Here is a 12,232-nt window from a genome sequence, read left to right on the forward strand (position 1 = left end):
GGTCTGTCCCCTGGGACCGCCAAAATCCACGTGTTGGTGTCACATATTCCAGCATAGGCAGGAGACATCTAATCTGGGGCGAGGCTCTGGATGGCAGTGGGGACAAGGTGAGGGAGATCTGGGTGGTCCCCTGGAGACCCCGGATCGTCCGGAGACCCCGACGTTTGGGCTGTGCACAGGCTGATGCAGACACAGCTGAACTCTGGGAGCTGACCCGGCATGGAGCCCTGGCCTGACCCTGCTGGTATGCCTCGCCTCCCAGGTGTGGTACAGAGAGAATGTCAGCCACCACAACCCCGAAGGCTCGTCGTGGTCCCTGGTGGACACACCCGGGGAGGCGGTTCAGATCAGCTGTGGGCCCCACGACCTGCTGTGGGTGACGCTCTGGGAGGGCCAGGCCTTGGTTCGGGAAGGAATCAACAGGAACAACCCCAAAGGTGGGCGGCTCTGCACACTGTGCTGGGAGAGGCGGGCAGGGGGCACCTGGCTTCAACCCCCCACCCACCCTGAGCTCCTAGTGATGGGGGCTGCCTGCACTTCCTCCTGGGGTCGGGTAGGCAGTTCCTGGTCCACAGTGGAGCCTCCCACATCTGAAAATGGGATCCTGCACGTCTCCACGGGAGTCTGCGTGGTCTGGGCCGTCACTAAGGACCGGAAGGTAAGACAGGGTCCCTGGGGCTGGGTCTGAGGGCTCAGTTTAATGTTGAGGGTCGTGTGGGTTTTTGTCCTTGTGAGTGTGGTCTTAACTCTTCAGGGCTCCCCTAGTGGCCTGGTGGTAAAGAACTCGCCTGCCATTCAGGAGCCACAGGCTGGATCCCTGATCCAGGAAGATCCCACGTGATGCAGAGCAGCTCGGCTCGTGGGCCACAGCTGTTGCGCCCTCGAGCTCCGAGCCCATGCCCTGCCACAAGAGAAGCCGCCACAGGCGAAGCTCTTGTGCCTCAGCTAGAAGGAGCCCTTGCTCAGACGGCCAGAGAAGGGCCACGCGGCAGCAGGCCCAGCACTGCCAACAGTTAAGAATGCAAATAGAATTCTGCTCTTTGGAGCACAGCCGGCCTCAGCCGAGCCCTGTGGGCTTTTCTGCCGCTGCCGCTGGTGATCTCCGAGCCCTTTGGTGAGCCCACCCTCGCCTTGCCTGCACCCCTGTACCAAGCCCAAAATGACTATCCCTCAACAGGCCATAGCATTCCAGATATCAGAAGCAAACTCAGCTAACTGACTGCCTCCCCCTCCTGTCCAGAAGTGCTCATTTTTACCTTATCAGAGGCGAGTCCAGTGAAATACGCTTATTTTGAGTTGCTTTCACAATCTCTTTTCTTCTTGCTTCCACTATCTCTCCTCCCAGGGCATCTTTTCTTTCTTTTTAAAAATAACCATTTGTTTTTCCTGTGCTGGGTCTTGGTTGTTGCAGGGAGCGGGGTCGCCCCCAGCCGCGGCGCGCAGGCCTCCCCCTGCAGGGCTTTCCCTTGTTGCAGAGCCCGGGCCCTGGAGCACACGGGCCTCAGCAGGCGCGGCTCTGGAGACAGGCTCAGTGGTCGTGGCACTCGGGCCTGATTGCTCCGTGGCAGGTGGGACCCTCCCGGATCAGGAATCACATCTGTGTCCTGTGCATTGGCAGGGGGATTCTTCACCACTGAGCCACTGGGGAGGCCCAAGGGCATCCTTTCTGAACAGTGTGCTGTGCTCATCTGTGGCCTGAACCAAAGGACCAAATTACTCATTCGTTCTTCCTGAGACTTTAAAGAAAAAAAAAAAAAAAACCCTTCCATTTGAGTGGCCCTCCAGGGAGGTGTGTTTATTTCTGATTTCCCAGGTTTGGTTCCGAAGAGGCGTCAACTCTCACAACCCCTGTGGCACCAGCTGGATCGAGATGTTTGGAGAAATGATGATGGTGAATGTGGGCCTGAATGACCAGGTGTGTGGCGGGGGTGGCCTCAGAGCGGGTGCCCCCTGCTCCCCGCTGTCCCTTTCCACCAGGCCTGCGCGTGAGGCCACTAGGGCAGGGGTCTAGGGCCAGCACACACTGCAGGCCCACGAGGGCAGCTGGGGGGCCGCTTCCTGCTGAGCCCCAGAGCAGTGGTCACGAGCACGGATCTGGGCGGGGCGTTCACTCTGGAGACTGGGAGGCGTGCTAAGAGGTGTCTGCACCCAGGTAGAGGACAAAACGTTTTCCAGCTCCAGCAGCGGCATCTCGCCAGCATCACGAGCACCACAGGCACGGTTCCTACAGGGTAGCCTCCTCCTCGTAGAGAGAGGTTTGGCTACTTTTAAGACTCGAGGGTGCAGGGGACGCCTTTCCCGTTGCTCTAAAAGCGCTTCCGGGGTGCGGGGGTGGTGGCCTTTCCTGTGCCCACTCACCCTTCTCACCCACCGTGGTGGGCTGGGCACACACGGGCAGGGGCAAGGTGGGTGCTAGCTGGTGCCCACAGGCCTGATCACAGAGGCCATGGGCCATGACCAAGTGACAGAGGTGCCACGACCTCCACAGCAAGGTCTGCTGGGGCCACGGCTCTGCCTTTGGGCACCCCCAGAGCCAGGGCCCGTCCTCTGGGCCCCTCAGCTACCCATGCACCCACCTTCCTCAGTGCCCAAAGATAGCGGGCAGGAGCCTTGCTCGGCCATCTTCCCCCTAAAAATGAGGTTGGAATCAAGGTTATTTTGCCGATTCAGAAAGAAAAGGCGCATCCTCTGGGTTCACTTGGGGAGCAGCTTCCTTCCCACAAAATGCCACACAGAGGATGGGGACACGGGTGGGAGTCCGTCCCCACGCAGCGCCCACCAGCACTGGCACCTCTGTGGACCCTGGTGCCCCAAAGCCCTGAGTCGGCCTGAGGTCGTGGAGCCAGGGAGGGGTTCCTGCTTCCCTGGGGCTTGGAGCCGTGCCCACCCTGGCCCCTCTGGGCTCTGCTTCGGCGCACAGCCCCCAGGCCCTTCCTGGGCACACCCCGAGATGTGTCCTCGACCCGGGGTGCTCGCCCCACGTGGTCCCCCACCCCCTCACAAGGAAGGGGGCTCCGCCCCGCCCGCCCAGCAGTACCTCTCCGTGCAGGTCTGGGGCATCAGCTGCGTGGACCGGGCCCTGTACTTCCGTCAGGGCGTCACCCAGAGCGAGCTCAGCGGGAAGACGTGGAAGGTCATCGTCGCCAGCCGGGAGGGCGACCGCTCGCTCTCCGGCAGCTCCTTCGGCCTCCTCAGGTGACAGGCAGCGGGCTTAGCTGGCCGGGCTGGGCGGGCGGGGCAGGAGGCGGTAGGAGAGCGCCAGGCCCGAGCCGTGGCGACCCGCAGCCGTGGGGCCTCCTCATGTCCTGGGCCGGGGTCCTGCTGGGCCCGAGGGCAAGCGCTGCACGTGGGAGGCGGAAGCGGGCAGCTCAGCGAGGCCAGGGCGTCCGTCCACATGGGGCCTGGGGCCGTCCGGAGCGGGGCTGGCCATTGGTCTCGAAGCCTCAGGGCCTGGCCGAGGAAAGGCTTCCTTTCCTGGGATGCTCGGGCCCTGTGTCCGAGGAGAGCGGGAAGGAAGGTGCAGGGTCTCTAAGCAGGAGGTGAGGCCGGGACTGAGACCAGAACTCCTGGAGGCCCAGCTCCCTGGGACCCCCACGCCTGGCCTGCAGAGCTTCGTTTTCGAGGCTCTGCTTTTCTCGCAAGGTCCCAGGTGTGCCCGGCCACAGCTCTGGGGACCATGCCCTGGGCTCCCCGGGGTTAGAGGGGAGATGCGGCCCAGCCCTACCCGACGGCCAGGGGAACACTGGCAGGTGACCCAGCACCTCAGCCGAGGCCACCTCTGCTCTGTGACGGGGGCTGCCTGCGTTCACCCTCCCAGCCGCACGGCCTGCGATCCTGTCTGCAGCTCAGGCCCCCCTCAGACGCTGGTCTCCACCCTCTGCTCCCCCAGCTCGGCAGTCAGCACTCGGCTGCACCGTCAGCCTAGAGGGGCCGGGAGGCCGGCCAGTGGGGTTTGCTCAGTTACCTGTGGGTTGCGGCTCTCCAGCCAGTAGTTCTCAAAGTGGTCGGCACATTGGAATCAGCTGAGAACTTCCAAAACCAGTGATGCCAGATCTTTGTGACCTTGGGTCTGCCAACGGCTTCTTAAATATGATACCCAAAGCACAAGAAACTAAAGGAAACATAGATAAGTCAGAGTTCATCAACATTAAGAAAATTTTGTTCCTCTAAGGACACTTCAAGAAAATGAAAAATTCGAAAGGATGGGAGAAAATACTGGAAATCATATATTTGACAAGGCCTACTATCGAGAATATATAAAGGGCTCTTGCAACTCAACAACAGATAAAAAGAACTGAAAAGGGCCAAGGAGGGACTTCCCTGGTGCTCCCGCAGTGAAGGATCTACCCTGCAACGCCCTTCTTTTCTTGGTTGAGGAACTAGGATCCCGTGTGCCACAATAGAGAGTCCATGAGACACAAAGAAAGATCCCAAAACGAAGATTTCCCGTGCCGCGACTAATACCCAGCGCAGCCAGACACATAAACATATATCTCTAAAAACAGTTCGTATGCCACAATGAAGATCAAATGTCCCATGTGCCACAACTAAGACCCAAGGCAGCCAAATAAATAAAAAATAAACAGTTGGGAGGAAAAAGACTTGAATAGATACTTTGGAATAGTAGGTACATGAGTGGCCCACAAGCAGAGGAAAAGATGCTCGACGTCATGAGGCGTGAGGGAAACGCAAACAAAACCACGTTACAAAGACAAAATGAAACACATTGGATACCACTTCACACCCACCAGAACAGCTATAATCAAAAACAGAGATAGAATCAGTGTTGACAGGATGTGGAGATACCGGCAACCTGCCCTGCACTGCTGGGGGTGTGATGATGCGGCCACTTCGAATACAGCGTGGCAGCTCCTCAAGAGGTTAAGGACAGAGTTACCATAGGACCCAGGAGTTTCAGTCCCAGAAAGAGGCCCAGAAGAACCGGAAACAGACGTTTAAACAAAAATTTGTTCACGAATATTTATCGCAGCACTGATGAGCTTCCCAGGGGTTGCTAGTGGTAAAGAATTCGCCTGCCTATGCAGGAGATGCAGGTTCGATCCCCGGGTCGGGAAAATCCCCTGGAGAAGGAAATGACAACCCACTCCAGTGTTCTCATCTGGAAAATCCCATGGACAGGGGGCGCCTGGTGGGCTAGAGCCCGTGGGGTCGCAGAGTCGGATATGCCTGAGCGACTGACACACCCCTTATCCTCAAAATAGCCAAAACGTGGAAGCGACTCAAATGTCTGTCAGTGGAAGAATGGATGGATAAAACGGTGTATCCATACAATGGAATATTATCTAACAATAAAAAGGGATGAAGAGCTGACACCGCTACAGCACAGATGACCCTTGCCGTCATTACACTAGGTGACAGCAGACAGTCACACAAGGCCACAGCCTGACCAGGCCATGTGTATGAAGTGTCGGGAACAGGCGAGCCCGTGGAGACTGAGAGGAACGGGCGGTTGCCAGGAGGCTGGGGGAAAAGAGGAGAGTGCAGAGTGACTCCGTAATGGTACAAGAGTTTCCATCCGGGGCGATGAGAAGGTTCCGGAAGTTGGTTGTGGTTCCAGAACACTGCAGATGTACTTAATGCCACCGCATTTTATCATTTTAAATGGTACATTTTACATCCCACGTTTTTACAATAAAGAAGCCACAATGCTGCTGGATCTCCACCCGAGATGCATTGATTTGGCTGGTCCAGGTGTGACGCGAGACCCTCCAAGTTCCCGGGGTTCCTGCTCCCTGGGGAGAGGGATTGCTGTCTGTGGCAGAGAGGCTGATTTGCCCAGGGGGTCGCACAGTATGTGTTCAAGGGAGTCACAGGTTTGCCCCCTTCTTCCAGCGCTGGCTGCTTCTTTGGCAACGAAGTGAGGGGCAGTGCCGAGTCCTGTGGTCCCGGCGACACGGATACCTCCTGGGAGGTCCCTGGCCCTGCCTCCAGCCCAGCTGGGGTGCATGGGAAGGAGTCCAAGAAAGGGCCCAGCCATGCAACTGCCAACTTTCCAGAGGCCACCGACCTCTCCTCGCTGACGCTCCTCCCGCTGGGCCTAGAGGAGCCTGACAGCGCGGACTGCCACGCGCTGTGGGCCTGGGTGTCTGGCGGAGGCTGTGCCGTGGAGGCCCACACCACCCTCAAGTGGTTCACCGCCCAGTCAGGTAAGCACAGCTGCCCAGTGCCGCAGACAGGGCTCGGGGGGATCTGGAGCAAGCCTGGCGCCCCCACCGTGCTCAGTCCCATCTTTCTGGAGCGTTCCACGACCAGTCAGGCAGTCGGAAAGAAGGGCATTGGCCTGGCGCCCCTCCCTTCCCCGTCCCAGCAGGGGCGGCCGTCCCATGCTGACGTTTGGGGGACACCTGCCTCCCCACCAGGGTGAAAGGTGGCAGGGAGGGGCTCACAGGACATTTCACAGAGACGCTAGCCTAGCCTTCCAGAAAGAAAGGGCCGGCTCTGGGCTGCCGCCCGGCCCTGAAGCTGTGCTGGCTGGCAGGCCCGGGCCCCTCGGTGCAGACGCTCTCGCTGTGCATCACACCGGCCCAGACGGCCGCCTGGCGGAAGCAGATCTCCCAGCAGCTCACGGAGAGGGCCAAGCGGGAGCTAGAGAGCTTCCAGCACTACGAGCAGGCGGTGCAGCAGGTGCGTGGTGCCTGAGGCACTTCCTCCAGCAGGCATCCATTAAGCGCCTGCTGTCTGCCCACCCTGGGGAGACTTGTGTGCGGCCCCACTGTGCTCCCGGCCCAGAGGACCTGGCCCCGTCTTGGCTGGTGTGGGTCCCCGCGTTGGGCACGGAACTGCCCGGGGCCTCAGTTTCCCCACCCTGTGCAGCGGGTAGCGGGTGCTGATCCCCAGACTCACAGAACGCCCTGGCTTGGGGCCTGGCCCTGGGTGGGTGTCTGATGATGTCACTTTTGGCCTTAGGATGAAGTGGGGGGGGGCAGTGCCCCTGAGGCAGTGAAGGGAGCAGGGTGGCCCTGGGGTGCCGGGTGCGGGGCTGGAGTGTGGGGCCCCCTGGGGCCCGCCTGTGACTCCGTCCCACTGTGCTCCCGGCTCTGCTCCAGTCTGTGTGGGTGAAGACTGGGGCCCTGCAGTGGTGGTGTGACTGGAAACCCCACAAGTGGATGGACGTCCACGTAGCCCTGGAGCAGCTCACGGGCCACGATGGGGCTCAGGACAGCATCCTCTTCATCTACTATGTGGTCCATGAGGAGAAGAAGGTGGGTGGGGCGTCGTGGAGGGATGGGAGAGGTGGGCGGGTGTGTCTGGGAAGGGGGGAGGTAGGGGGGGTGTCCAGGGGAGAACAGGGTGGGGTGTCTAGGGGAGGGGGGAGCTGCTGGGGGGGAGGGGTTGCTGTGTCTAGGGGAGGGGTCTTCCAGGAGGGAAAGGAGCTGGTGGCCGCATCCCGGGCAGTTGGGGCAGCTTGTGCAGGCCCTCGAGTTCCAGAGGAGGGAGCAGGTCCTGGCGGCAGAGTCAGCCTGCCACCAGGGCTGGGGTCTGAACCGAATGAGTCCGGTTCTAAACGTCGAAAAGGCCTCTCAGGCTGCTGCCCAGGGGCGGCCCTCACAGTGACTGCGCCTCCCACCCCGCCTGGAGCCCCGCCGTTCCGGGGCGCCCGAGGCCCTCTGTCCCTGCTCCCCCACGGCGCCGGGGCTCCGCCCAGGGCCCCGCTGACCCCCACCCCCCGCACGCAGTACGTCCATGTGTTCCTCAACGAGGTGACGGCGCTGGTCCCCGTGCTCAGCGAGGCCAAGCACTCCTTTGCCCTGTACACCCCCGAGAGAACGCGGCAGAGGTGGCCCGTGCGCCTGGCCGCCGCCACTGAGCAGGACATGAGCGACTGGGTAAGCAGGCGGGGGTCCCTTGGGCAGGGGTGGGGGCCGCCGTCTTGGGGCCAGCCCGGCCTCGCTGACCCGCCTCCCCCCCTTGCCAGCTCACCCTGCTCAACCTGTCCTGCTGTGAGAGCCGGAGGGTGCACGGCCGCCCCTCCCCGCAGGCCATCTGGTCCGTCACCTGCAAGGGGGACATCTTTGTGAGCGAGCCCGGTCCAGACCTCGAGGGCCCTGAGCGCCGGCTGCCCTGTGACCAGATGTGGGTTGGCTGCACCCGACCGGGCTGGGGGCTGGGGGCTGGGGGCTGGCCCGACCCCAGCTCTGGGTTCCCGCCAGCCTGGCCTGTGCAAGGACCCCAAGGGGGCATCAGGAACCTGGCGGGGCTGGGGGGTGAGGCAGGTGTGGCCCCCGGGTGGCATTTAAAGCCACGAGGTGGAGTGAGGCCCCCCAGGGGGGCAGCGTGAGTGGAGTCCCGGGACACAGGTCTCCGACTTGTCCTGCCACTGCCCCCCGGTCACCCAGAGCCCATGAGGACTGGGGGCACGTGGGTGAGGCTGGGCCCACACAGTAGCAAGAGGGCATGTTTCCCACCCTCTGCTTGTCCACTCCTGGTGGCCCTGTGTGCCCGGGGCCCAGACAGGCCCCGCTGCTGACAGTGCAGGGCCTCCGCCCTCAGGAGGCCACCCGGGTGGCCGCACACCCCGCATCCAGGAGACTGTGCTGGCTCACACGGTGGCTCACCCTGCTCTGCCATGACCCGCCCCGACCTGGGGCGTGGGAACTCGGGGTGCTGACCTCAGCTCCCCACAACTGCCCCCATTACCCACACAGCTCCATGGACAGGGACTCCTAAAGGCCCTGCCCACTGCAGGCCTGACCAGCTCCTGCGCCCGCTCTGGGCCCCCTTTGCTGGTTAATCCCCCGGGGGAAGCCAAGCAGGTTCCCTCATTCTCAGTCGCGTCCATCACTGGAGACCAAAGCTGAGTCAAACGGGAGCCCTGGCAGGCCGCAGAGGGAGGGGATGAGGCTGGAGAGACCTGCAGGACGCGTTCCCCCCCTCCTCACGCTACAGGTTCTGGCGGCAGATAGGCGGCCACCTGCGGGTGGTGGAAGCCAACAGCCGGGGCGTGGTGTGGGGCATCGGCTACGACCACACGGCCTGGGTCTACACGGGCGGCTACGGCGGCGGCTGCTTCCAAGGTGAAGGTGGGCCCCGCTCCCCCGGGCCCACCCCACTCTAATCCCTGGCTGCCTTCCCTGCCCCCGTGCTGACGCTCGTTTGACAGGTGACCTTCACCTCTGCCAACCTCCACGTCCTGGGGCCAAAGCACACGGCGCAAGCCCACAAAGGCCTGGCCTCCAATGAGCCTTCCTGGGCACCCATAGCTGAACCGGAGACCGTGCAGGTTTCAGAAAGACAGCTGCCAGAACCACAGTCTCTTGATTCAGGCCTAATTCCAGTCCCTCTTTAGAGGGGGCCGTGCCTTAGGGGGTGAGAGCTTGCTGAACCCCCATGAGCTCCCTGCGTCCCAGAAGCAGGGATAAATGGAGGCAGAAGCAAACCCTGAAACGGGACATTTCACGCCCTGGCCCACACGCCCCACAGTGAGGGTGGCTACTCTGTGGAACTGTGGTCTACTGAGACCGCTGAAACACACGTCTACACAGGCTTAATGGCATCCCTGTTTGTGAGGCAGGAATTCCCTCTGTCCCCATCTTACAGGTTCGTGGGGGTCGTGTGAGGGGTCCGAGGCACCTTTGTTAGTAAGGAGTTGGGGGGGCCCTCATACCTGCCAGGTGCCAGGTAAGTGAGATGGAAGGGGAAGAGGCTAAGAGGCTGCGGCAGAAAAGTGGCAGGTTCTCCTCTCCCCAGGAAGAGAGAAACCCGAGCCAGCCAGCCCACCAAGCCCTCCCAGGCTGCCTGCTCTCACCTGGCCGGGCGGGCAGCAGGTGTGGCTTAGGTCTGACCGCCTCCTCTCCCCCCAGGCCTGGCCAGCAGCACCAGCAATGTCTTCACACAGTGGGATGTGAAGTGTGTCCACATCTACGAGAACCAGCGCTGGAACCCTGTCACAGGCTACACCAGCAGGTACGCCACGTGGGCGCCTGCGGAAGCAGGGCCCAGTTGGACAGCCGCATCCCGAGCAGTGGGAGAGCTGGCGTCCGGCCCCCAGCGTGGAACTAACTAGATCCGACTGGCTACACAGGATTTTTCCCCCATGAATCTTTAAGTATAACATATTTTTAAAACTCACTTATGGAGAGCATAACATATATCAAGCTCATGAAATGTGCATATACATGGATGTGGTGAGATGTGTCTGTCGAAGTACACGTAGACATACATAGGTATATCCACATATATCACCGTGTATATGCTTCACCGGGCTAAGTCGCTTCAGTCGTGTCCGACTCTGCAACCCCATGGACTGTAGCCTGCCAGGCGCCTTTGTCCATGGGATTCTCCGGGCAAGAATACTGGAGTGGGTTGCCGTGCTCTCCTCCAGAGGATCTTCCTGACCCGGGGACTGAACTCACATCTCCTACTGGCAGGTGGGTTCTTTACCACCAGCGCCATCTGGGAAGCCTGTATATTACTGACTTATCAGAAACCAAACCCCAACATAATCACTACCAGGGTCAAGAAATAGAACATGGCCACCCCCTCCCCATCCCATCTGGTGCTCTTTTTTTAGTGGGGGGAGGGGAGTAATTTAACTTTTTAAAAAAGTGTTGCTTAATGGAAGCTACTGAGGACATTGTAGCCTCCACCAAAAATTATTTTAATTCTCCAGACGTGAGGCTTTGGGACACGAGAGTCAGTGGCACTGTGTTTGGGACAGAAGTGGAGACACTCTAGAAAAGCTAGATCGCATGCCTCTTCTTAGTTCCTGCCCTCTCAGCATAGAAACATGTTTCTCACACTCTTCTTAGGATATGTTCTTTTGCTTGTTTTAAAAAGTAAATTAAGTTGCAGTATTTCTCAGCCCTTAAAGCCGTAGTGTGAGTTCCAGCGGCCAGAGCAGCCTTATCTAAGTTCAGCGTTGGGGAGCCTCCCGGGAAGACTTTGCCCTGTGTGTCTCTCCTTTCCACTGGTCCCGTTATAATAAAACTATGAGAGTTCTCGCCTAAGTAGAGAGTTTTCCTGAGTTCTGTGAGTCATTCTAGCAAATTATCAAGTCTGAGGTAGTGGGAGTCCTACAGCCTGTAGTCAGTCAGTCGGAAGCCTGGTGTGAAGGGAGGCGGTCTTGCTGGGGACTGTGTCCTTTACCTTGTGGGGACCTAGTGGTGTTGCAGTACACCCAGTTGATGTTGGAATTGCCAGTTCTCCGAAGTGGGTGTACCCATCCACACCCTCGGCAGCAGGGCACGCCCCCACATTTTTGCTGTTTTTGTGTGTTGCAGCCATTTTGGTGACCATGAAGTAGTGTCTTCTGTTTCCAGTTGCTGTCTCCTGGCAACTAAATGGGCAAAGGGCCTGTCACATACATGGCACTTGGATACGCTTTCCTTTGTAAAATGCCCCTTCGAGTCCTTGTCATGTGTTTTGGTTGGATGAGCTCTTTTTATTGATTTGCCAGTACTCTTTACATATGAAGGCATGAGCCCTTTGTTACATATTCACTCTATAAGCAGAAACTTTTAATTATTAAATGTAGTCCAATGATGATCTTTTTTTACATAACAATAGAAAGTTAAGTCGCTCAGTCTTGGTGTCTGACTCTGCTACCCCATGGACTGTGTAGACTACTCTAGCCATGGGATTCTCCAGGCAAGAATACTGGAGTGGGTTGCCATTTCCTTCTCCAGGGGATCTTCCTGACCCAGGGATCGAACCCAAGCCTCCCGCATTGCAGGCAGACGCTTTAACCTCTGAGCCACAAACCCTCTTAAGAAATCTCATTAACCCTAAGGGGATAAATACCTCCTCCTATCTCTGGAACAGCAGTCAGCAGACTTTTTCTATAAAGGACCAGACAGTAAACAGTTCAAGTGTGGTGGGCCTCAGGGTGTCTGTCACAACGGCTCACTCTGCAGCTGTCTCTTGAAAGCAGTCACAGAAACAAATAAGCATCACTGTCTCCATGAGATGTTTCATCTGGACACAAATTTGAATTGCATAGAATTTTCACTTGTCATAAAGCGTTGTCCTTTTTTTCCCAACCATTTAAAAATGTAAAAACCAGCCTTATCTTGTAGGCTGTGCTGACAGTTGTGATTAGGCCCCTGGGACATGATTGGTCCAGCTTGTTCCAGAAGCTTTACTCCTCTGTCTTATCCACTTAGGTCTAGAACCCCCTCACCCGTACTTAGTGTGTTGTGAGGTAGGCATCAAGTGTTATTGGTCTTTTACTATCCAGTGACCAAGCCATTTATTGGAGACTATCCTTCTCCCT

The 12,232-nt window shown here is 58.8% G+C and overlaps 1 protein-coding gene across 8 annotated transcripts in view; it reads left to right on the forward strand.

Moving 5' to 3' along the window:
* Window positions 1-12,232, forward strand: part of TECPR1 (tectonin beta-propeller repeat containing 1) — a 28,738-nt gene that overhangs the window by 9,476 nt on the left and 7,030 nt on the right. For 5 of the 8 annotated variants that reach the window (XR_011252563.1, XR_011252565.1, XR_011252566.1 and 2 more), the window contains 11 exons: window positions 263-437; window positions 558-658; window positions 1,814-1,915; window positions 3,050-3,195; window positions 5,854-6,167; window positions 6,500-6,645; window positions 7,068-7,223; window positions 7,698-7,847; window positions 7,937-8,094; window positions 8,908-9,041; window positions 9,822-9,924. Coding sequence is in view for 3 of the 8 variants with exons in the window: in XM_069569572.1 (XP_069425673.1) it covers window positions 263-437; window positions 558-658; window positions 1,814-1,915; window positions 3,050-3,195; window positions 5,854-6,167; window positions 6,500-6,645; window positions 7,068-7,223; window positions 7,698-7,847; window positions 7,937-8,094; window positions 8,908-9,041; window positions 9,822-9,924 (1,685 nt within the window). In the remaining 5 variants the exon portion in view is untranslated. The remainder of the gene's footprint in view (window positions 1-262; window positions 438-557; window positions 659-1,813; window positions 1,916-3,049; window positions 3,196-5,853; window positions 6,168-6,499; window positions 6,646-7,067; window positions 7,224-7,697; window positions 7,848-7,936; window positions 8,095-8,907; window positions 9,042-9,821; window positions 9,925-12,232) is intronic. The other 3 variants (XR_011252564.1, XR_011252567.1, XM_069569570.1) reach the window with 1 other exon arrangement.

This window comes from Ovis canadensis, chromosome 24, assembly GCF_042477335.2.
Source record: "Ovis canadensis isolate MfBH-ARS-UI-01 breed Bighorn chromosome 24, ARS-UI_OviCan_v2, whole genome shotgun sequence".
In the NCBI taxonomy this organism is placed as follows: Eukaryota; Metazoa; Chordata; class Mammalia; order Artiodactyla; family Bovidae; genus Ovis; species Ovis canadensis.